The sequence below is a fragment of the Sceloporus occidentalis genome, unplaced genomic scaffold (genome assembly GCF_023333645.1).
Source record: "Sceloporus occidentalis isolate IW3139 unplaced genomic scaffold, rSceOcc1.0.p SCAF_5, whole genome shotgun sequence".
Lineage (NCBI taxonomy): Eukaryota > Metazoa > Chordata > Lepidosauria > Squamata > Phrynosomatidae > Sceloporus > Sceloporus occidentalis.
In genome coordinates this window covers 161,742,317-161,764,828 of record NW_028316985.1, presented here as the reverse complement: position 1 = coordinate 161,764,828, position 22,512 = coordinate 161,742,317, and the positions used below count along the sequence as shown (strand labels likewise).

Sequence of the window (22,512 nt, the reverse complement as noted above, 5' to 3'; positions counted from 1 at the left end):
GAGGATGGCACCTGGCAAACCCCCCTCTGAAGAAACTTGCTATGAAATCCTGTGATAGACTTGCTTAGGATTGCTGTAAGTGAGACAAAAAACACCATGGATTGGAAATTTGGCTAGCCCTTTGGGGATTTCATGCATGTGCATGTCCCATCAAAAATGAGAATAGAGGGTGCAACTGACTGTTTCCCTTGTGATTCAAAGTGGCCAGTGCAATTTCAAACCATGGGCATTCTTAGACTAAGCTATCTAAAACAATTTAATGTTTCAGTCCTGTCCTAGTCCTATTGCACAAAGTTAGGGAGCAGGGCAGGAAAGTCCAGCTTTCTTATCATTGATGGTTAGTGTTGAAGAGAGGCTGAAATACATTAAGAAGAAAGATACTACAGTCAGCCCTCTGTGTTCATGGATTCCTTATCCATGGATTCAGCTTTCCACTATTTGAAAATATTAAATACAAAGTCAGGCCTCCACATTTGTGGCTTTGGCTTTTGTGGATTTGATGAATTGCGGTTTTGATTAATATGTTCTCTCTAGGAATCTTTGGTCCTCCAAAGCAACTCTTCCAGAAGTTGACTATAGAGTTGCTCTCAAGGACCTGGAGATTCCTAGTGACGTGTTCTCTCAGGCAAAAAGGATATTGATATTTATTTGCAGTTTTTCTACATTCATGGGGGTCCTTCCTCCCTAACCCCAGCGAAAGTGGAAGGACCACTGTGTGTGTGTGTGTGTGTGTTTACATATACAGTATATGCACTGTACATATATTCCAAAAAGCAAACCTTAATTTGTTCATTTGATATAAGGCACACCATTTCAATGCCATTGTATTTAATGGGACTTGAGCATCCATGGATTTTGGTATCCATGGAGGGTCCTGGAACCAAACCCCAGCAGATACCAAGGGTCTGTTGTAGTGTTAAAAAATAATTTTTCTGTCATCCTAGAAGACACAACATTAATCGGGCTCCAGTACCTGAGAGCTTCAACATATTACGAAGCCTATGGGGATGATCCCTTAGAGAGAGGCCAATTAGTTCATTTAGCTAGAGCAATGTGGCTGGAAGCTTATTTCTTAGATCTTCTTGTCAACTGTAGAATGCTTTTATGATCATTAGTGTTGATAATTAGGCTGTGGTTTCCAGTCTTGGGTCCCCAGAAGCTGTTATGGCCTATAGCTTCCAAAAAATCCTGACCATCAACCATCCTGGCTAAGACTTCTGTGGGTTGAAGTCCTGCAGCCTCTGGGCGTTCAAATGGGAGAACGATTATTCCAAGCTGGGGAAGAGAGTCCTCCCCAACCTGGCCCTCCATGATCCCTCACCAACTGTCAGAATCAGGGTGACTAGATGTCATAATGACAAAGGAGGACAAGATATTGCAAAATGGAGGAAATTCATGAAAAATTGAGGGCTTTACAAAATAAAAGCTAAAAACACATATATAAATGTAAATGCATGCTTCTTAGCCATGCTCAAAATGGAGGACACTTTGAAAATCCTCCTGGACAGAAGATTGGAATGTAGGATATGTCCTAGAAAAGGAGGACACTTGGTCACCCTGGCCAGAATGGCTGGGGTTGACAAGAATTAAGAGTGTAGTCATATATGTAAAACATTGGGTTGGTAGAAGAGGGAAGAGAATGAGGTGATGGGAGCCAAATGGGTTTGTCCTTAGTGCTGGTATTAAAATGTGTATGTAAACCTAACGTTGCTATTGTGAGATTTGTTTCTTGTATCAGTTTCTGATGACAAGTGTGCCATTTCTGTTGACAGGCGCATGAATCTCAGAATTAATTGCTCAACAGATTTCTAGCCACCCCGTTCATAAGTTTGCAGATATTGGTGTCTTGTCTTGCCAAAATATTACACAGGAAGAAAAGATCTCTCTCTCTCTCTCTCTCTTTATGAACCTTGAGGCATACTCAAGACAAATGGATTTGGCAGAAGTTACTGCACTGTTCAGGGAAAATGAGAATGTGAGCAAGTTTCTTTTTCCCTAGAGGCAAAGTCTTGTCTTTGGCTCAGACAAACATGCATTTCTTTGACCCTTCAGACATGAACGTAAACACACACATAAAAAATCAGTCTTCAAAATCCAGAACTGAAAGATATGACATCTCCCCCCGCTTTTTTGCTTTACACTTAGCCTCGTCCTAGTTCAGATTCTAAAAGTGTAATGAATCATCCGTGGAAAATGTTTAAGTAACAGTTGATTTAGCACAGCTGTACACTGTTTGGGTTGAGTCAGCTAGGGAGGGAATATTGCATGGAAATCTGCATAGAAAGTATTCATGTAAATAATGTTGTAATAATTGTAAATCAGCAGAGCTTAATAGATCTGGTGCTGTCTAGGCATATTTTCAGTTATTGTCTCCATTGACATAATTCCAAAAATGTGTAAATCAAGGATCTTTGAAATGTAGTACTAAGTGGTATGGACAGGAGCCTATACCGCAGCCCTTTAGGTTGCAGTTAAATTGCTAATGCATTATCTATCAGTTTGGTCAAGTGCAATAGTTTAACATCCCAGCATTACAGTTTGTAATGTGCAATTATAGCTGAATAAGCAGAGATGGTATGTTCTTCCACCCTCTCCTGACTGTTTACACCTTCTGCATAACATGGAGCTAGTTCACCAGTATTTCTGAAAAAGTGGCATCTTGGTCATTTCTAATATATTCCTTTTCATGGATTTGTATTCAGATGCACTTCCTTAAAGAGCTGCTCTGGGAATGTCAATTGGAACTGAAAGTGCAGGATGTAAATAAAGCAATAAAGATCCTGATTAAATGGCTCTATTGATTCCATACATCTTTCATATTGGAGCCCTGTAGGATCTTCTATTGTTTTGCAAGACAAATTATTTAAGGGAAGATTATGTCCTTGAATTGCATCTGCATGTTCAATGCTGACACTTCTGCCAGTGTGCATTGAATATACAAAACCGCATCTGTAAAAAAATGATTAAAATATAAACCTTGTAACTGTAAATCATGATTCCAGAGTAATGTACTGTACTATCAACCATTATAGAAATCCCTTGTTGTCACTAATGCTGGTGATGCATCTTTCTGTTTTGGCCAAAGCATAACACATCTATTTTTCAGACCATTAATTATGCCAGTTTGGGAACAATTAAACATGCAGTTATTGATCTACTAGGAGGTTTAAAGTGGGAGAGAATGGCAAATACCAGATTTAAGAAAAATTCATTTGCTTTGTATTTCTACTTCTAAGAGGTTTAATATATATTAAAAGAGCTTGCAATCAATATTTTGATATGACAGTCTTAACTTTACATGAGCTTCAATCTTCCCACATTTTAGTAGGAAAAAGGTGCATGTTAAATAAATTTTGCAATTTTTAAGAACTTTTAAGCTTTGAGATCAAAGTAAATGACTTAATAAGTATATACAGTAATTCAACATAATATGAAGCACAAGCTACACTTTTAAAGTTTCTGTTTCTAAAACCTTAGATGCCATTTGGAAAGAAAGTTGGTTTTAAAGCTCCAGGATGGTTAAAAAAATCCTTCAGATGATAATGATTAATAATAGTAATAATAATAATAATAAAATTTCTTACTTGAGTCTCCCCAAGGCTTTAGGCAGGGTACAACAACATAGGTTAAAATACAATATATAACTAACCATTAAGAATATAAGTTAAAACACATAAACATAAGCTTAAGACAGCCATTACATATTAAAATAATGCCGATTTAAAATATACCAATTTAAAATTCATAGTTAAAAATTGACTTGATATACCTGTTGGAAAAGATAGGTCTTTAATATTGTTTAAATTCAGACAGTATATTTAACTGTCAAATATCTTCCGGGGAGTCATTCACAATGCAGAAGTGGCTGATGAAAATGCCCTCTGAATGACAGTTGCCAGTCTAGTTTTGGCTGTTTGAGGTAAATGTCCTGCAGAGGATCTGAATGTACAGGACAAATTATAAGGAAGGGGAAAATCCTGTAGGTAATCTAAACCCAAACCACATAAGACTTTAAAGGTAATAACCAACACTTTGTACTTTGCCCGGAAACTAACTGACAGCCAGTGGAGTAATTTTAATATTAGTGTGATATGCTCATTCCTGTCTGTTAGAAGCTTGTTTTTGCTTTTGCAACAAATAATGGATTTTGTTTTAAAGACCAGGAAGATTCCAGATACTTGGTGTGATGCAAACATAACTTTAATACTAACAGAAGATTGTGATTTGACAGAGCCTAAGCATTACAGGCCTGTTTCTTTGTTGAATAATGATTATAAGATTTTTACATCTTGGCAGAAAGGATGATGGTGGTGTTACAGAGTGTGATAAATGATGGTAAGTGTAGCTTTCTGTCCAAGAGACATTTGCAGGACAATACAAGATGTGTACTGGATATTTTAGAAGACTTGGAATACAGGGGGAAAAGCTGCTCTGATTTTTTGGGGGGAGGGGGTGCAGAGACAGCTTTTGACAACATGAATAGGTCATTTATTTTGACTGTTTTGGAAAAGATGAATTTGGAAATAATTTTACTTCATGGATAAAGCTGATATACAGTATACAAAAGGATCAGACCTTGATTAATGGAGAAGTGATCACACCTTCTGATATTCAAAGGGAAACTAGACAGGGCTATCCACTTTCTTCTTTACTTTTATATTAACTATGGAAGTTTTAAATAGAGCAATAAGAGAAGAAAAAATCAAGGAATAAACAGTATGGGTCAAATGTGCAGGACAGACCACTCAAAAAGGGTGGACTCCCGGCGTCTGTTTTTCTGCTGGAGGGAAGCCGCAGCCACCAAACTGTGTGGCTTCCCAACGGAGGAAAAAGATCCCACAAAAAATGGGTTATTCTAAAGCCGCTGCGGTGGCATAACAGGTGTGCCACTAGCACACTGGTTATGTAAGTTCCGTGCATGCCGTACGGACACCGCGCGGCGCTTATGTAACAATGTCAGTGTCCATGTATTCAGGGTGCCGCCATTGTTACGCCCTCGTCACGTGCTAGGGTTGCGGGCTGTGTGGGTGCTCTTCCCCCTAGCTCATGACGCGGGCATCACAAAGGGCCCGTATGTACCAGGCCAATGATTAAATCAAGAGCTTTTGCTGATGATTTAGCAATATCTTAAAATACTCTGGTGGACTAGCCAAGTTCAGAATCAAGAATGATAAAACTGTAATGTTGCTGAAAAAATAGAAGAAAGGAAAATAGGAAATCTCTAATTAAAAAGACTGGGTTTAAAAGTGAGAAAAAGATTTAATACTTAAATATTTATATTTCATGTAATAACTCTTAAATTGTATCAAAATAATTATGTTAGAATTTGGAATGGCAAGAAGCTGTTAAATAATAAGAGATGATTAAAACTATTTATCTAGATAAAGTTATTCCATGGTGCTTCTTAGAACAAGCCTAGTTGTCTCTAAGAATCCAGATTTGGATAATTGTTTCTAATTGTAAATGATTCCATTTTTAAAAGTAGCAAAATAAAATCTAAATCTACTGTGGGGTAATAGTACTATCATAGAATCGTAGAGTTGGAAGAGACCAGAATACCCCTTCAAATTTCCTGTTGATGTATGACAGCCACATGAATTTCATATGGTTTTCTTAGGCACGGTGGTTTGACATTGCCTTCCTCTGAATATAGCCTTCAGTGTGGTGTACTGGTTTGAGTGTTGAATTATGACTTTAGAGATTAAATCCTCGCTCAGCTATGAAAACCTATCCATTGAGTGACCTGGGTAAAGTCACATGCTCTCAACCTCAGGGAGAGGCAATGGCAAACCTCCTTTGAAGAAATTTTGCCAAGAAAACCTCATGATAGGTTTGCCTTAGGGTCACAATAAGTCAGAAATGACTTGAAGGCATGCAAGAACAACCTGGTATTCCCTGGTGGTCTCCCTTTCAAGTACTGACCCTGGTTGTTTTCCAGGATCAGACAGGATCTCATGCCTTCAGAGTATTTAATTAGGCCTAGCATAAATCATCTGTGGTTGGAAAGATTCTTTCTTTGTATCAAGCCTCCGGAAGAAGTGGAGGGAGCAATTTTTGTCAATTTCCACTCCCTTTGCTGCTGCAAATCTGCTCCAAGAGGATGAGAGAGGTGATAATAGAAGCTGAAAAATGAGAGGTACCAAGTATGAGTGTTTTGTTAGACACTGGTAGACTAAAAGTTGGATTCAGACTGTAGCATTTTAATTCTTAATTTCTCTTTGTTTCTCTGTTCCCCCAAGTTTATCATTCATAGATTACAGTTTTAGGCCATGTGATTGTTTAAACAGTTCAAACCAGTGTAGTTCAGTGGGTTCAGTGGGACAAAACAATTTTTGATCATAGTGCACCAGTTTTAAGAGCTATGTGCAAAATTCTCTTGCTATTGATAATGCTTCTATTATTCTTGTAGCAATATAGTTTGGGCAATTTTTTTTTTTTTTTTTTTTTTTGGAAATAACATTTGAGACACAAATTCTTGTGTTTGTTGAAAATAAATCCTATTACTCCATGCTGCTGCTCTGTCAATGCATCAATCTCAAAATAGTTTTTCAGCTTAATATTAAAACAGAGATGACTAATTATACTTTTGAAAACAACAAACTAAATCCACATAGACCTATGACAACATGCATATCTCACATTTAATTGCATGAGGGTATAGATATTAAAACACTTGGCATAATGCCCTTGACATGAAAGTAAGATTTGATTAATTTATGCCCTAATTTAAATAAAGAAATTCAAATAAGCTTGTAAACCATATAATAATTATCCATTGATGTTAAGCAATTAAAACTTAATACACATTGAATCCAGGAAGCTGTAAAAGAATAGTAGTAGACAAAGCCTTTTTTTTAAACTGTGAAGAATAAACCTGTGTAAGTGGGTGGATTTCAAAAATTGTTTCAACATAAGGAAAGAAAGAGCATAACTACTTGAGAAAGCTTTCCAAAATTTTAGTGGCATTACAGAAAAGTGCCGTGTACCTGCCTGTCATATTCAGGTGTGACAGAACAGAAAGTAGAGCCCTGTGGCTGATTTTAGGACTGAGATGAATTCATTTATGATGGTTGTTGTGTACCTTCAAGTCATTTCCAATTTATGGTGACCCCAAGGTGAACTGAACCTATCATGGGGTTTTCCTGGCAAGATTTGTTCAGAGGAAGTTTGCTATCGCCTCCTCCTGAGGCTGAGTGCGTATGACTTCCCCAAAGTCACCCTGTGGATTTCCATGGCCAAGCTGGGAATCATTTACGATAGGGATGGACAACATGTGGCCCTCTATATGTTACTGGACTGCAATATTCTCTTACTGTTGGCTGTGCTAGCTAAGTTTGATGAAGCAACATGCACCAACATCTGGAGGGTCACACATTTGCTTCTTAAGCTATTTTAACGCCTCATCCACACTGGAAAAATTATCTGGTTTGACACCACTTTACCTTACCTGGCCCAACGCTGTGGAATTCTGGGAATTGCAGTTGTTTTGCTCTGGTACCACAACCAATGACAATTCCCAGAATTCCACAGCACTGAACCAGGGCAGTTAAAGCAGTGTCAAACCAGATTATTTCTGCAATGCGAATACAGCCTAAGGGACTGTCAGGGTTACCCCCCCACACACACACACCTCCAGTGTGCCAGGGCCCAGCACTATATTTGTGCTTACTGGCTACAACTGTTTTCTTTCTTTCCTAAAAACAGCAGCCAATAAGTTTTTGGTCTATGGACCAGCACTGATCCATAGACCACCACTTTGAGTAGCACTTGTCTAGGAGAAGGCAGTTCTCCAAACATTATTTTTACATTTGCTCTTGTTTTTGATGTTGAACACTTTGCTGTCATGTTAACTGAGAATGGACATTAAGACAGAGACATTTGAGATTTTTACATATTTAGCACACTGTGTAGTATGATGGTGATTATGGTATTTATTTATATCCTGCTCTTTTCCCAAAGTTGGGATACAAAGTGGCTTACAAATTTAAAAACAATTCAGAGAAAAACATTTTTAAAAACTCAGCATTATAATAGAATTAAATAAGTATAGTGTTCCTATAAATGTGATGTTACTGTATTTTTCCTGTGGCTGGAAACTACTGATGGCAGAGGATTACTGCATCATAGGTTCTGTAAGTCCAGTGCATAAGTTCCGATTTTCTAGGTAACAGTGTTAAATGTCAAGGCTACCAAGAAGTTGGGACTTTGGCAGCCCTATTAATATTGCAAAGCATTCAGTTAGCAAGATAATCTAAAGTTACAACCTAATTTCTGAGCAAGATATAAATCAAGACACATTTGGTACTTGCATTGACATAGGGATTAAAGCCCTGGGAGAGTACAGAGGGATGCATACAAAGTGGGGAATCTCTTTCCTGGCTATTTAAATGTCTCTTCTAGATGTTCTACTTTCTCATTCTGTTGGGAAAGCTAACAACATCTTTTCTGGTTTTGCTTTGCAATTCATGAACCCACTCCCAGTGCTTCTAGGCAAAAATTGCTCTGTCTATAGTCACCAACACTTCTCAATTGTTCTTGACATTTTCCTATCTTATTTAGAGGTGTTGGATTACATACATTTGAGGAACAGGAGTGGTTGTATTTTCCCAGGTGATGTCTTATACTAAGTGTAAAAGATAGTAGGGGGTATTTTCTCATCCTGCTCTTTTTTCCTATATCCTTCCTGAGTGTAATCATAAAGTTTTACAATAGATTCTGCCAAGGCTCTATCTCCCAGGACATCACAGTCAGCTGCAATGAATCATCTCTCTCAACCCTCTCTGCCTCAGAGTATAATATGTCCAATACATCACACAATTGTAGAGCTGGCATTTTTTATGCCTGTCTCTCATGAGGTTAATTTCCCCACTGATTTTACCTGTAGTTACTTATTGGGCAGGCAGGACTGGGAATTAAACTGCAGAAGACATTCAGTGTGGCGTTTGCATCTTAACATGGCTCTCTACTGACAAATTAGACAGTTCCCCCCTTTCTACCCTGAGAAAGAAAAAAATGGCCTCCGTTGGGGCTAGTGGAATTTATTTTATTTTATTTTACTTTACTTCTATGCCACTTTTCTCCCAAAAAAGGAACCCAAAGCAGCTCACAAGATAAAACATTAATAAAACATCCCAATAACAATTTAAAAACAATTAAAATTATCTAGTTAAAATAATATAAAATTAATAAAAACATACAGAGTTTGAAAACATCACTAAAACACACACCACATATAAAACCACTCTGCCCAGATTATATGTTTAAAAGCCTGCTTAAATAAAAATGTTTTTATTTGTTAAAAGGCCAACAAGTAGGGGACCAGTCTAGTCTCTTGTGGATGGGAGTTCCTAAGATTGGGTAAAGCCACCGAGAAGAGTCTCTCTTGTGTCCTCACCAAGCAAGCCTTGGATGGTGGTGGGACTGAGAAAAAAACCTTCCCCAGAAAATCTTAGGGCTTTAACAGGTTTGAATGGGGAGATGCAGACTCTCAAATAGTCTGGATCTAAGCCATACAGGGCTTTATAGGTCATGACCAGCACTTTGAATTGTGCCCAAAAACGAACTGGTAGCCAGTGAAGCTGTTTCAACAAGGGAGTTATATGTTCTCTGTAACTGTCCCCAGTCAGCATTCTAGCTGCAATGTTTTGCACTCGCTGGAGTTTCTGAACCGTTTCCAATGGCAGCCCTGTGTAGAGTGGGTTACAGTAGTCCGAATGGGATGCACATAATCAAGGCGTGTGTTACCGTAGCCAGATCTGACATCTCAAGGTATGGGCGTAGCTGGTGCACTAGTTTTAACTCTACAAATACACTCTTGGCCACTTCTAAAACCTGGGCATCCAGGCTCACAATAGAGTCTAGCAGTCCTCACACACAGCCTGTGTGTTTGTGCATGTACATGTGTGCAAGAGAGAACAATTGAGCTGAGGTAAGGGAAGATGTAAAGTGGGCATAATTCAGTTTGGGCAAATTTAAACTACATGCTACACTTTTAGCAAGAGCTTGGAAGTACTATTTTTTGTACTGCAAGTCACAGAATCACCCAGCCAGTATGGCGATTCTGGGAATTGTAGTCCAAAAAATATCATTCTTCCAAACTCTGTATTGAATGTTCTCATTCTGAGGTGTTAAAGGTATCAGATTAATTTGCTTAGCCCTTGCCAAAGTGTTGTGGGGGAAATTCTGCAGTTGTCATCTCTTTTTGTGAGTATTAAATTGCAGAGTTTGAGGTAAAGCCAGTCAAATTCTCATGTTCCTGTTACACAAAACTTGCCTGCCTCAGCACTTGTGTAACAACAAGGTCTGCTTCCCCCAAGCTTTGATTGTTGTTCCCATGCCAGTGTGACATAATGGAATTGAGAATGGCATACTGCCACAGTAGTATTTTTGTTGGAAGGGAAAGATATGGCTGCTGCTTTCAGATTAAAAATATTTGCTTACGCAGAAGGTTTAATTGTAAAGTTAACATTTTAGAGCTAACTACCTCAGCTATGATTGAAATTGGGCATTTGGAGCAGTCATTCACTTGAAGCATAATTTACCCAAGTTGGATCTGCAGCAAAGCGTCTTCTCATGGAGCATTCCAGACATTGAGGGGTTATTAACACCCTTGTTTTTGTCGCAAGGAGATGTACAGCTTTGATATTTGCAGATTTGATTATTCACGGATTTCATTAATATGTTCTCTCTAGGACTGTCTAGGTCCTCCAGTGCAACTCTGTGGTCAACTTTAACTAAAAGTTGCACTGAAAGACCATTTGTAGCTACTCCAGTGCCATTCTATGGTCAGTGTATGTTGGACATTGACCACAGAGTTGCACTAGAGGACCTAGAGATTCCTAGAGAGGTGTCCTCTCAGGTAAAAACAGTGTTTTTGTTATCTGCGGTTTTTCCATATTCACGGGGGTCTTGTTCCCCAAACCCTAGCGAATATGGAGGGACAACTGTACATGGCCATACTGATGCATATCAAGGTTGTTGTTCCCATTTATTTTTGCAATTCTAAATGTGTTCGAGTCATTTTAGCCCAATGTTATCCACATATGTGTTCATTTTATGCCTTTCACAGGATACCCCATTCTACTATCCCTCCTTCTAATTTTTTGAATTCGCCCCCTTCCCCCAAAATTGGTATAGTGATCTGTGGACTTGGAGTATATTTAGTTCTGTTTCCGTTGTTTTTGTGCGATTTCCCATTAGACCTATTTCTCTAGAGATGTTTTTCTTCTGCTTCTACAAACCTTGGGAACCCAGGCTTGCTAATATATCTCCAATATGTCACTTGTGTGTCATAATGGTGAGCTATGCCTTTCCTGTATAAATTGGAATGCACTAAAGAGTGTGAGGGGGTAGTGGTAATGTCAAAGAGAGGTAATAAAAATGAAAAGTCTTTGTTTTCTGTGATTGAGCTGTTAAAGTCTTACTGGGAGGCTAGTGATGGCAGGAGAGGAGGAGAAGGATATGTTGTAAGATACAGATGCGGGAAGAAGAAAGCCTGTGAAGGTAGAAGTGGTCCAGAGGAAAAAGGGGGAAAGCTAAAGACCAGAGGAAGGAGATTACTCATCCTGACCAGAAGAAGCTTGAATTTCATACTAATCTTAAATAATAGCCCAAAACGTTAACTGCAGGCCCCTTGCCATGGAATTGTTGGATTTCATTTGCAATTGCAAGCTTACCTGCATTCACAAAACATCTGACAAAAAAGTTCCTTTTTACAAAGTCTTTTTACACTCTGCTCCCCATCTTCCTTGTCTAGATGGAAGATATTTAGTAGAATGAACACTGGAGGATTGTGAAGGAGGTCTGGAGAAACAGACATTTGGTGTTAACAATCCCAATAAAGCTCGAGCTGGGAAAAAGTGGGATTCACCTCTAGCAAATCTGACTTTAGCCATGTGTACATGCCTACAGTAGTCAAGGTAAACAGCAGCTGCCTCGAGTCCCTAATTGAGCATGCATGAAAAACAGAGAAAAAGGAAAAGCAGATAATCCTGCCCCACTAGCTATCTCCAGCATGTTAAAAAACAGAGATCTGTAGATTTGGCCACAGAAATGGAAATCATAAGAAAAATGGAGGCTAATGAAAGAAACAAACAAAAAATCATCACTGGATGCATTTTGGAGGAAGCCTTCTGGTGGTTTATAGAAAGTTCAAAATGATGTTCTTAAGCAAGGCTTACCTGATCTGGTTGTTTCATTTCACATATTCATATTGTTCATTTTGAATGAAAAAGTTTGCTGAAATATGATGAATTATTCCTGTTGTTTGTTGTCAGAACCTAACCCTATTTTCTGCTAAATACGCAATGCCCAGGAACACATCTCTTTGGTTAACTGAGTTATCTCTGTACTGTCTAGAGAGGTGTAGTGGGACTTTAAAAATCTGTGATAGCTTTTTGGATGCTTGCAAATTAATCTGCTGAATGGTATAAACTCCAAATAAGTCCTTAGCTTGATCTTTCTTAGCAAACCTCTGTAAATACATACAAACTGAATCTGAAGGCACAATTGATAGGCATTCCATTATAAAACTGGTACCTGTGAGATAAGGATTCATAATATGCCTTTGATTAGAAAGTCATGCCTTCAGAAGAAATGAAGGGATGGGAGCATCAGAGGGAAAAATTAGCATTTTGCATCAGGTTCTCTGGCAAAAGCTCTACATGCAATTCTACTTAAATACTTGAAAAGGAAATCATAAGATTTAAAAAGAGAAAAGCATACCCAAGAAGGAATTGGATTCTTAAAATATCCATCATCTAGGACTTTGTGGAGATATACTGTGTATGATTTCCTGTACAGTTAGCATGCACAGAACATGATGACAAATTCTTCTGTGAAAGAATATTTGTGTGGAATTCAACTACTTTACAGGATAGGCAGCTGTCAGTGTTGAAAAGAGAATGAACATAACTTACAACCAGTGAGGTATTCAAGTTTTTTAGTCCAAGTCTCAAGTCAAATCGCAAATCTCTACCTTCATGTCTCAAGTCTTTTCAAGATATTTTCAAGTCGAGTCTCAAGTCTGGGAGCTAACTTTTAACTGAAAAAAAGGAATTAGAGTGTGTTTCTCAGAGGGAACAGCAAATTCATTAGGCAATGGGCTTGAGGCAAGGGTTGAGGTCCGCGTGGCAGCCTTTCCCTGCTGCGCATCAGAGGAGCCTTCTAAAGCTTTTCAAAAGCTTCAGAAGGATCCTTCCACCTCAGTCCCATTGCCTAATGCATTTGCTGTTCCCTTCTGAAAAATGTGCACTTGGAGACAGATCTTGCTTGCTGCTTGAAATGAACAGCACCAGCAAGTCAGACATTAAAAACATACAGGTCTCAAGTCAAGTCAGTGTGTCATTTTTACTAAGTCAAGTCATTGAAGTGACATGCGTCTGACTTTAGTCTGAGTCAGTTGTACACCACTGTTTATAACAAAGTCCTCTCAGTAGACCAAATCCTTTGCATGCACAACAACAATAACAACAACAAAACAGTTGTGTAGGATCAGGCCAAAGTCCTAACTAGTTCCCATTGTGATCATCCAGATGCTCTAATGGGGAACCTATAAGGAAGAGCTGAGCACATTCACATTCCTGCTCTTGTTTCCCATCAACTGATACTGAGAATTGTACCACCTCTGGTACTGGGATGATGTATAGTCAATATAACTAGCAACCAGAAATAGCCTTTTTATCTATGGAATTTGTCTGATCCCCACTGAAAAGCCATCCAACCTGGGGGCCAGCGCTACATCTTGTGGTAGCAAATTCAGTATTTTAATTATGGTCCCAAATTTACATCTCAATCTTAGAAGGATAATAGGGAAAAGAACAACATTCAGGGTGTTTATTTGTTGGTTTGTTTTTTCTTTCTCTTTACAGATAGGAATGAAGGCAATCTGAGCATCATTTGGCTGGCAGCCAGTTAAAAGCTGCTAGTCTTTGCAATCTGTACACTTTTTGTTTAGTCTAGGGAGAATTGGCTGTAGTGTTGCATTGCATCCATAGTATGAACAGTATGAGAAGCACTTCTGTGGATTTAAAAAACAGGGGAAATAAATTTCAATACTAGTCATTTCTTCTGAGAATGAACAATATCTTTAAAAAATTCTCTGACCGGTAATGGTGTGATTGTGCAGGTTTAGCTATCATATTCTCTGTTGTTTATTTCTTTTCTTTTAATAAGAGATCGACGTAAAGTCTACCTTCATATACTTGGTTCTTCATATAGTCTCATTCACTGCTCTAGGACTGATTTAATTCCATATCTGATTTGCAACCTGTATAGAAAGACCATGATGGTAGTTAAATAATAAGCGGGAGATAAATTCACTATAAATTTAATGGAGGCATATCCTTTCCGTTATTGGATGACATACTGGAAACATTACTGGCTTTGCCCTCAGAGTTATGGATTAGTTATGGAAGTTTGCCAATGAAAAGAAACAATTTAATTAAATTTCCTTATTAGCTGATGTGATTGACTTAAGTTGAAGTTTCAGCACAATTGGAGGGGAGAGAATTAAGTTAATAATTGAGTTATTTAATTAAATCGACAAAAGTGCTGAAGAGCCAACAAATTTCATATTACCCCACTGGTTCTTTACCTAAAGCTTAGTTTTCTTGGATTTGTCTAAAACTACTATTTGTCTTTAGTTGGTCCCTCAGTATTGTGAAAATACATTGTTTGGCTCACAAGACTTAAAACCATTTCCTCAAGAACAGTTCCAGTGCCTTGAATTGTGTCAGGGGGCGTTTGAGGTCAGTAGTCTCAGTAACTGGCCCTCACCTTGATGACTCTGTTTTTAAAAGTAATACAAATGATAAAGGATTCATATTACCTATACCTGACATTGTTTTATATGTATAAAATCTGAAGGACCTCAAGAAGTTGTAGATATCCTTGAAATCCACAGGAAGTAAAGACAAAAAGGAAATTAAATTAAAAAAGGGTATCTTAATAAAAAAAATTCAGGCAGTTTTTCCATCTGCCTCACAGAACACTATTTTGTTTTCAAGAAACATGTATCTAACGTCACTAAAATACAATTCTTTAAATACAAGCATGGTTTAGATTTTCCCAAAGTTGAGGTAAATATTCGCAGACATGAATTAGTGTGAACATTTTAAGTTTGTGTGAGCATTTTCATACTTATGTTTTTTCTCTCCCACAAAATAACTTGAGGAAGATGTGCCTAAGTGTTAATTTCATCGTCAAGTGTTTAAATAAATGCAAATGTTTTAAAAGATCTTAATTGATTATATTGTCAATGATTTAATTGTGATAATTTAGTCAATTCCAAAGGTGAAAAGATTTTAAACCAGCAAACTGGAAGGAATGTCATCATTTTTGCATCTGTATAGTTTCTGCTGAATTCCATGCTGGATACTACATGAAATTAGAAAAGTATGAAACATAGGCTGTATGTAGACCCCAACTATTTTGGAGCCCCTCCCCCAAGGTCTCCAGCATCCCAAATGTTGGGTTTTAATATAACCTCTAAAATGGCCAATAGTCCCCCACACACCCAGCCTGCTCATCTCTGTTACCCCTGGATAAAGAAGCTGTTTTTCAAACACCCCTGACAACTAAGACTGTTTCCTAGATGTTCTGGCCATTAACAATCAGAGTAAAGATCCTCTAAGATGGCTTCACAGAACATCTTTTGAGAGTCTCTAATCATCAGTGCTGAAAAATCTCTGAGATTATATCTTAGAGTGCTGGAAGGAAATAAAGAGTATCATCTGGAGCAGATGATAAGGAATACAAAAAGCTCCCAAAACAAAGTGAGATGGCTAGGAGAACTCTCAGCAGATTTTGAAGGTTACTTGGCCATTTGGAGAGTAAATTTAAAAAAAGTGACTCCCAAATTCGGCAGGAAGGATGCAAATGGGGAGTGGAGCTCCTAAGGATCCCATGGGGGCAATACAGCTCCTAGCCCCGTGGTGGTGAGCCTAATTTGTTCCACGAAACTGAATTTCAAAGCACTCAAGCCTGTTTATTGTTAGGATCCATGTGGGAACCAATATAGTAAAGAGGGGTAATAATAGACTGAAGGGAAGAAGGATGGTAAAATAGGTGAATGGGTTTTGTGCTGTATTTGAGAAACTCATGTAACTATGTCCTTCAAGGGACAAGGAAAGGGGGAAGGCATAAAATCATGGATGAGATTTTTCAGCACTGTAACACATGACATAAATTCAAATGAAATGTAAAATTAAGTTAATTGGTAAAATGTACCTTTTCATTGTAAATGTAACTGATTTAGTTTTTATAGAATATTCACGATTAACATATCAGTCCTTTCCCACTAGTTCAGTCTTCCAGTTAGCCTGTGCATGAAATAAAGAGAAGAGTAGAAAACTACTTCTAATACTGTATATAAACATTTGGGTTTGTTTATTTTAAGCATGTTTATTCTGCCCATCATTGGAAAAGGCTCCTTACATATGGTCAGTAGCAAGCTGGTTTACTATCTAAAAATTACAGTATGAAAGGAGGGAAAAAGAAATCCAGATAACTAATGAATGTTAGTCTCACTCTAGACATGGACATAGCACAGAAACAGTTTGGTCACCATGGATGATGACTTTCATCAGGACTGAGATGGAGGAATTGCTGTCTTGTTGATTTTCCTTGACTTCTTGATGGCCTTTGATACTGTTGACTATGGTATCCTCCTGAAGAACCCCAGTTTATTAGACCTTGGAGGTGCTATAGTACATTGCCTCCATTCCTATATTCAGGGTTATTATCATTAGGGTGGTTACCATTGGGAGACTTATGTTAACAATCATGGCAATTCCAGTAATAAAACTCACTTCTGTATAAGATTTGTCTTTCCCCCACCTTCCTCCCTTCCATGCACTAGTTTATAACTGTTTGTTCAAGATTTCAGGGAACAATGAAAGTAAGTAATATATCTTTGACTGCTGCTGGTTGTACAATTTGAATGGCATTTTAGAAATATTTGTAATTAAGAAGATTTTAGGTATTTTAGATAAATTGTAATTTTAGTTATGTTTTACATAGGATTGTTTAGCTGCCTTGAGCTACAACAAGGAAGTGTGGGATATAAATCAAGCCAAACTGAATAAAATAAATAAATCTTAGAGTAGACACATTGAAATCATTGGGCCTAATCAAGTCATGAATATCCAGTTCCTTTTCCTTTCCTTGACTCTGTTGGCATGCCTCTCCAGAGGAATGTTGATTAATTTTTAGAAAAGCCTGAAAATAGTTCTTTTAAAAATTATTTGAAATAACTGGAATATAGATACTTCTTTGCGAAGAGGAAATTATTAAACTGAACAAACAGGGTTGCAGATATCTGTATCAGAATAATGTCAATTATAGGGATGGTGTTTCCACGTTGATTGTGTTCTGAAGCTCATTTTATGGATGACTGCCCATATAGGTCTTTGCTTTTGTACATGCGCCCAACCTAGACACACACATACACACCCACAGAGAGAAACAATTGCTGTTTTTTCATTGACTAGTGCAGCTTGGACTTTGCCGTTTTTCTGCAGCTAAGTGGTAGTAATTCAGTTTCATTTGCACTGGGTCTTTATTTCCCTTCCTGTCCATACACCATGATGAGTCTGTTAACTTGCTATGCTGTTTGATTTTTGACCTTCCATTGTACAGTGTTTAAAGATATAAGGTCTCAGTTTGTGTGCTTCCAGAAATATTTCTCTAAATGTCAGAGGTCTAAAAGGTCAGAAAGCACATCACAATATCCAATAGTGACTTCATTGCTCCTGAAAGGTTTTTGTCAGCCTATGCCACTGCTTGCTTTTACTGCAACATTAAAGTCTGGAGGGTTTTTTTATGCTTCTCTCTTGGAGCTGAAGTTTCTGACATGATTGACTTGGTCTCCCAGTTAGCCTCTTCCTTTGAACACTCTGTACACTTTCTCTTGAAGTCATATATAGGCACCCCAAATAAAATAATGTGGTGCCATTTGTTATAAGTAATCTTTTGTCATCTTCTTTAAAGCTATAATTGTATATTACTCTTAAATATCCTTTGAAGATTTTTTTAACTTCACTGGTTTAGGCAGTTTTCTTGGAAACAGAGCTTTCCTTCTATTTTATGAAGGCACAGACTGTACTGTGGATACATTATTGTTGGGCTGTAGAGAGCTAGGGTAGATGAGCTTGCTCTTGCATAGATTTTAGTTGCCCTAGGTCAAAATATCCATCCAAAGTTAATTATGGATCTTAAAATCAAGAAAAACAAACTCAGATGACTCTCTGTTACAGGCATTTTTAGTTCTTTGGCATGCGTAGAAGTATCCTTGGTTTTTTTCCCCTGATAAATTAATATACTATGGTAGGCTAATACTGTACAGTCAGACCTTTATATCCATGTATTTTGTAATCCATGAATTTAAGCATCCATGCCTTGAAAATATTTTAAAATATATAAATTCCAAAAAGCAAACCTTGACTTTGCCATTTTATAGAAGGGGCACAATTTTACTATGCCATTGTATTTAAATGGACATGAGAATCCATGGATTTTGGTAGCCATGCGGGGGAAGTATATGTGTCCTGGAACCAAACCCCAGCAGATACTTAGGACCTGCTGTACAGTAGTTTCAAAATAAAAACTGTATATACTAAAACAGGTAATTGTTCTGTGCATGTGAACTTTAAAAGATGTATTTGTATTTCTCAGCTAAAGCATTTATTCTGTAGAAAGAGGCAAAAAGTAATTTGGGTGGAAATTTTATATGTTCTCTATAACATTTGGAAGTGATGTGTCTTTAAGCATCTGCTTATCTTAAATTGTTGTGTCGGAGTGTGGTGGGTTTTCCTTTGGAGGTTTTTAAACAGAAGCTGGATCACCATCTGTTGGGGCCATCTGTTGCGTTGGTTGTGAGTTCCTACATGGCAGGGGGTTGGACTGGAAGCCCCTTGTGGTATCTTCCAACTCTGATTCTATTATTTTAAAGCACAAATGAGAAGATGCTAGTGATCATCAGTTATCAGTGATATCAAATGTGTGCTTGTGACATGTGAATTGAGTATTTAAATCTGGGAGCACCAGTGCACTTTCAGGCCCAGACAGCATCACATTTGCCCCATGTGAATTCACCCATCATTGTACAGCCAGATCTAATTGCCTCATGAAGCCCTCCTGTCATCCTGTTACTCCATGGGTAGGTAAGCTGTGGGGGTGCAGGAGACTTATCTTAATCATAGGTCCCTCAAAGAGCTACATTGTACAATTCCATGCATAGTTAGAGCTTCTGGTCTATTCTAATTTCAAAAATGTTTGGGGGAGATTTTCTGATAAAAGAAGGTGACAGGAGCTCAGGAGGCTGCCTTACACAAAGTCAGACTATTGTTCCATCTTGGATACCATTGTCACTTCTAACTGGCATCACCAGGGTTTCCTAGCTCTATGAGGAGCCTCCTTTTCTGGAACATGTCCTACATTGCAGCCTTCTCTCCAGGAGGAATTTCAAAAATGTCCTCAATTTTGAGCATGACCAAGAAGCATTAATTTATATTTATATTAGTGTTTTTAGCTTTTATTTGATAAAATTATATATATATAAATTTCCTACATTTTGCAGTTCCTTGTCCTCCTTTGTGGTCCATACATCTGGTCACCCAGACCTGGAGGTCTCTGATATTCCTTTGTAGTTTCACACCCATATATTAATCCCACCCCTCTTGGTTTCTTAAAATTAGATGAGGTGAGGTGTGTTCAGGGTGATATGGGGAAGGGACTTTCATGTCTTGCTTCCTAAGAGTGAAGATCTACTTTTTAAAAAACAAAAGAGGGACTGTGTGGTTACAAAAATATTTGGGGGGGTCTCCTTATTCCTGCTGCTGCATCATTGTGCCATCCCAGATTGATTGAAATAATAATGAAGATTTCTGAAAGAAAAAGTGGTACTGGGGAAGCATCCAAGAGATGAAAAACAAGTAAACATTTCCTCATATACAGTACCCTGTGTTTTTCTTCTGTAGATTGAACGGGGTGATATATGCCAAAATCAAACTAAGCTGATAAAAATGCTACTTTGGCCAAAAACAAAAACAAAACCCAACTCATCCCTGTTGTGCTAACTGACTTGCTAATTGACCTGTTTAGAATGAATCTATAGTAGCATAATTAGTCACTTTTTAGCTTTTAATAAATATTGTATGCAGTTTGGTTATAGGGAGTCTTTCTTTTCCCATGAGGCCCTGAACTGTAGCAAGAGAAATGTGTGACAGAGGAAACATACGTCATTCTCACCTCCATTCCCAATTAGCTGTTTTAGATCTTGGATAGTTCAATTCCCATTTTTAAACTTTTGTATGTTGTGAATTTTTTTACTGTTATAAGTTGCCTTGAGTTTTGAAATGGGAAACAACAACAGCTATTTTTTTAATCTCATCTTCTTGCAGGAAGACTACAGTAGGAAGACATTTCTTTCTTCAGAGTTAAAAAAAAACTGTATAAACCAAAACAACTGAGGCAAAATCATTGGAAAACCTCTATGATAGGAAGGTTTTCTTCCCTCTTTTAATGGTAATGTATTTGTAAAAAAAACAGTTTGCGTTATACTAAAATGAAATTCTGACATTGGAAGTTGCAACAAATGTTACTCTGTGTGATAGCTATGCAAATAAGCTTTCATCTAGAAAATGATTTTCTCCTTTCGGCTAAAAGCAGTGTAGCTCTGACTTCTCTTTTGAGCATGCATGCACAATCACTCTAAAGGATGAGCAGTGACACATCTAATGAAGGTAATAGCTGCAATTACATTGCTAACAAACACAAATTACTAATAGTGCACTTGGTGTAGTCTCTGTGATGGCCTTGTAATATCCTAATGTACTCTAAATAGATATTCCTGTCAGCAGTATTCTACACAAAACTGCCATATGAATTTAGCAATGAAGGAAATCAGCAGCACTGGATTTTACAGCAAAGTAAATGCAAATCATATTCTCTCAGCTCCAGAGGATGGCAATGGCAAACCCCCTTTGAAGAAACGTGCCAAGAAACCCCATGATAGGTTCTCCTTAGGGTTACTATAAGTTGGAATCCACTTGAAGGCTTACAACAACAAGTGTGTCAGATTTTTTTTTTTTAATTATTTGAAATTTCAGTAGTATGTTTTGTTCTACACTTCAGCCTACACACACACATACATTTTAACACTGCAGCTATGTATATATTTATATATATTGTACAAATAGATGTTTATTTTTAGACTTAATAATGCTGCAGCATTCAGAAGCTTTCAGACCTGCGTGTCATTATTCTTGGTACCAGGCTATGCAGTAAATAATACTCTCTTTCCCTAAGGGGGATCATGAACAGTGTCCTACTTTTAGAAGAGGCTAGCAGACATTAGAGAGAAGATACCAGGGAGGGGCTGGGGTGAGTGACTAATAATGGAACACTTTCTTACCACAGTCCAATTTTGAATTGTAAAATTGTGTTCCTGCTAGAGCTTAGAATTGAACACAACTGCTATGGTGTGGCTCAGTTATTCTTCCAGGGGAATTCACAGGTGTCAGTCAAGGTTTTAACCAAATGCTGTGAGTGCAGCACTACAAAGGAGGAAGCAAGATGATGGGGCCGGGTCACAAGCAGGCCATGCTAGCAGAGTTTCAGATTGCCTGAAGGCTCTCCAGAGGCAAAGCTGAGCTGTACATGGAATAGAGAGCATTCAGGTAGAGAGTACAGGGAAGATTTATTTTACATTTTGTTTCTTGAAGTAAAGCAGCAATCACATCCCTCATCCAGGTCAAGGTGCACTTGTTTGGGTAAATGAGGCGTGCAATTTTGGCAAATGAGGCAGCAGACAATCCCATAAGGATCTCAATAATAGCAAACTAAGTAATTAAAAACTGCCCTTTTTGCATGATGCTCTAAATCTGCTACTTGAAACAGATGGTAGGGCCGGTCCTGGTAAGGCAAGCTTTATATGCGTCCAGGAATCCCAGAGTTACACTTTTTCCAGAGGAATAAAACACTTGGGCTGAGGCACTATATGCTTTTAGCATAGCATATATTTATGCCACCATAACTAGCTGGATCCCACATTTACACAATAAGCAATAATAATAATAATAATAATAATAATAATAATAATAATAATAATAGGATTTATTTATACGCCGCCCAATCTACTGGGAATCCTGGCGGCTTACAACAGAGGGGATAATAGACGGTTCTCTGCCCTCAGGCTTACAATCTAAAAAGACACGATACAAAAGGAGAAGACCTTCAACTCACCTGTTGTCCAGCTGTTGATAAGCTCCCCACTCACTGAGTCAAAAGTGAGCATGCTGTGTATGTGTGCTGGCTGAATGACTAATACAACCTTATGAAAAACTGCAACCATCTGTGCAGCTATGTTTTTCCCCAATGGAGCATACCCCAACAGGATGCCAGACTCTTTTTTATAGTACAGGGAGGTTGCAGATGGAGTGAAGAGAAACTACGGAATAATCAAATGAGGGCACATGTGTTTTTTTGGACTATAATTCCCAGACTCGCCCAGTC

The 22,512-nt window shown here is 38.0% G+C and overlaps 1 protein-coding gene across 3 annotated transcripts in view; it reads left to right on the top strand.

The window, feature by feature from the left end:
• Positions 1-22,512, top strand: part of MCUB (mitochondrial calcium uniporter dominant negative subunit beta) — a 71,146-nt gene that overhangs the window by 2,568 nt on the left and 46,066 nt on the right. The window contains exon 2 of one of the 3 annotated variants that reach the window (XM_089525976.1): positions 20,400-20,523. The exons of the other annotated variants lie outside the window; for them this stretch is intronic. Coding sequence (XP_089382102.1) covers positions 20,521-20,523 — 3 coding nt within the window. The 5' untranslated portion in view covers positions 20,400-20,520. The remainder of the gene's footprint in view (positions 1-20,399; positions 20,524-22,512) is intronic. 3 annotated transcript variants of the gene reach the window in all.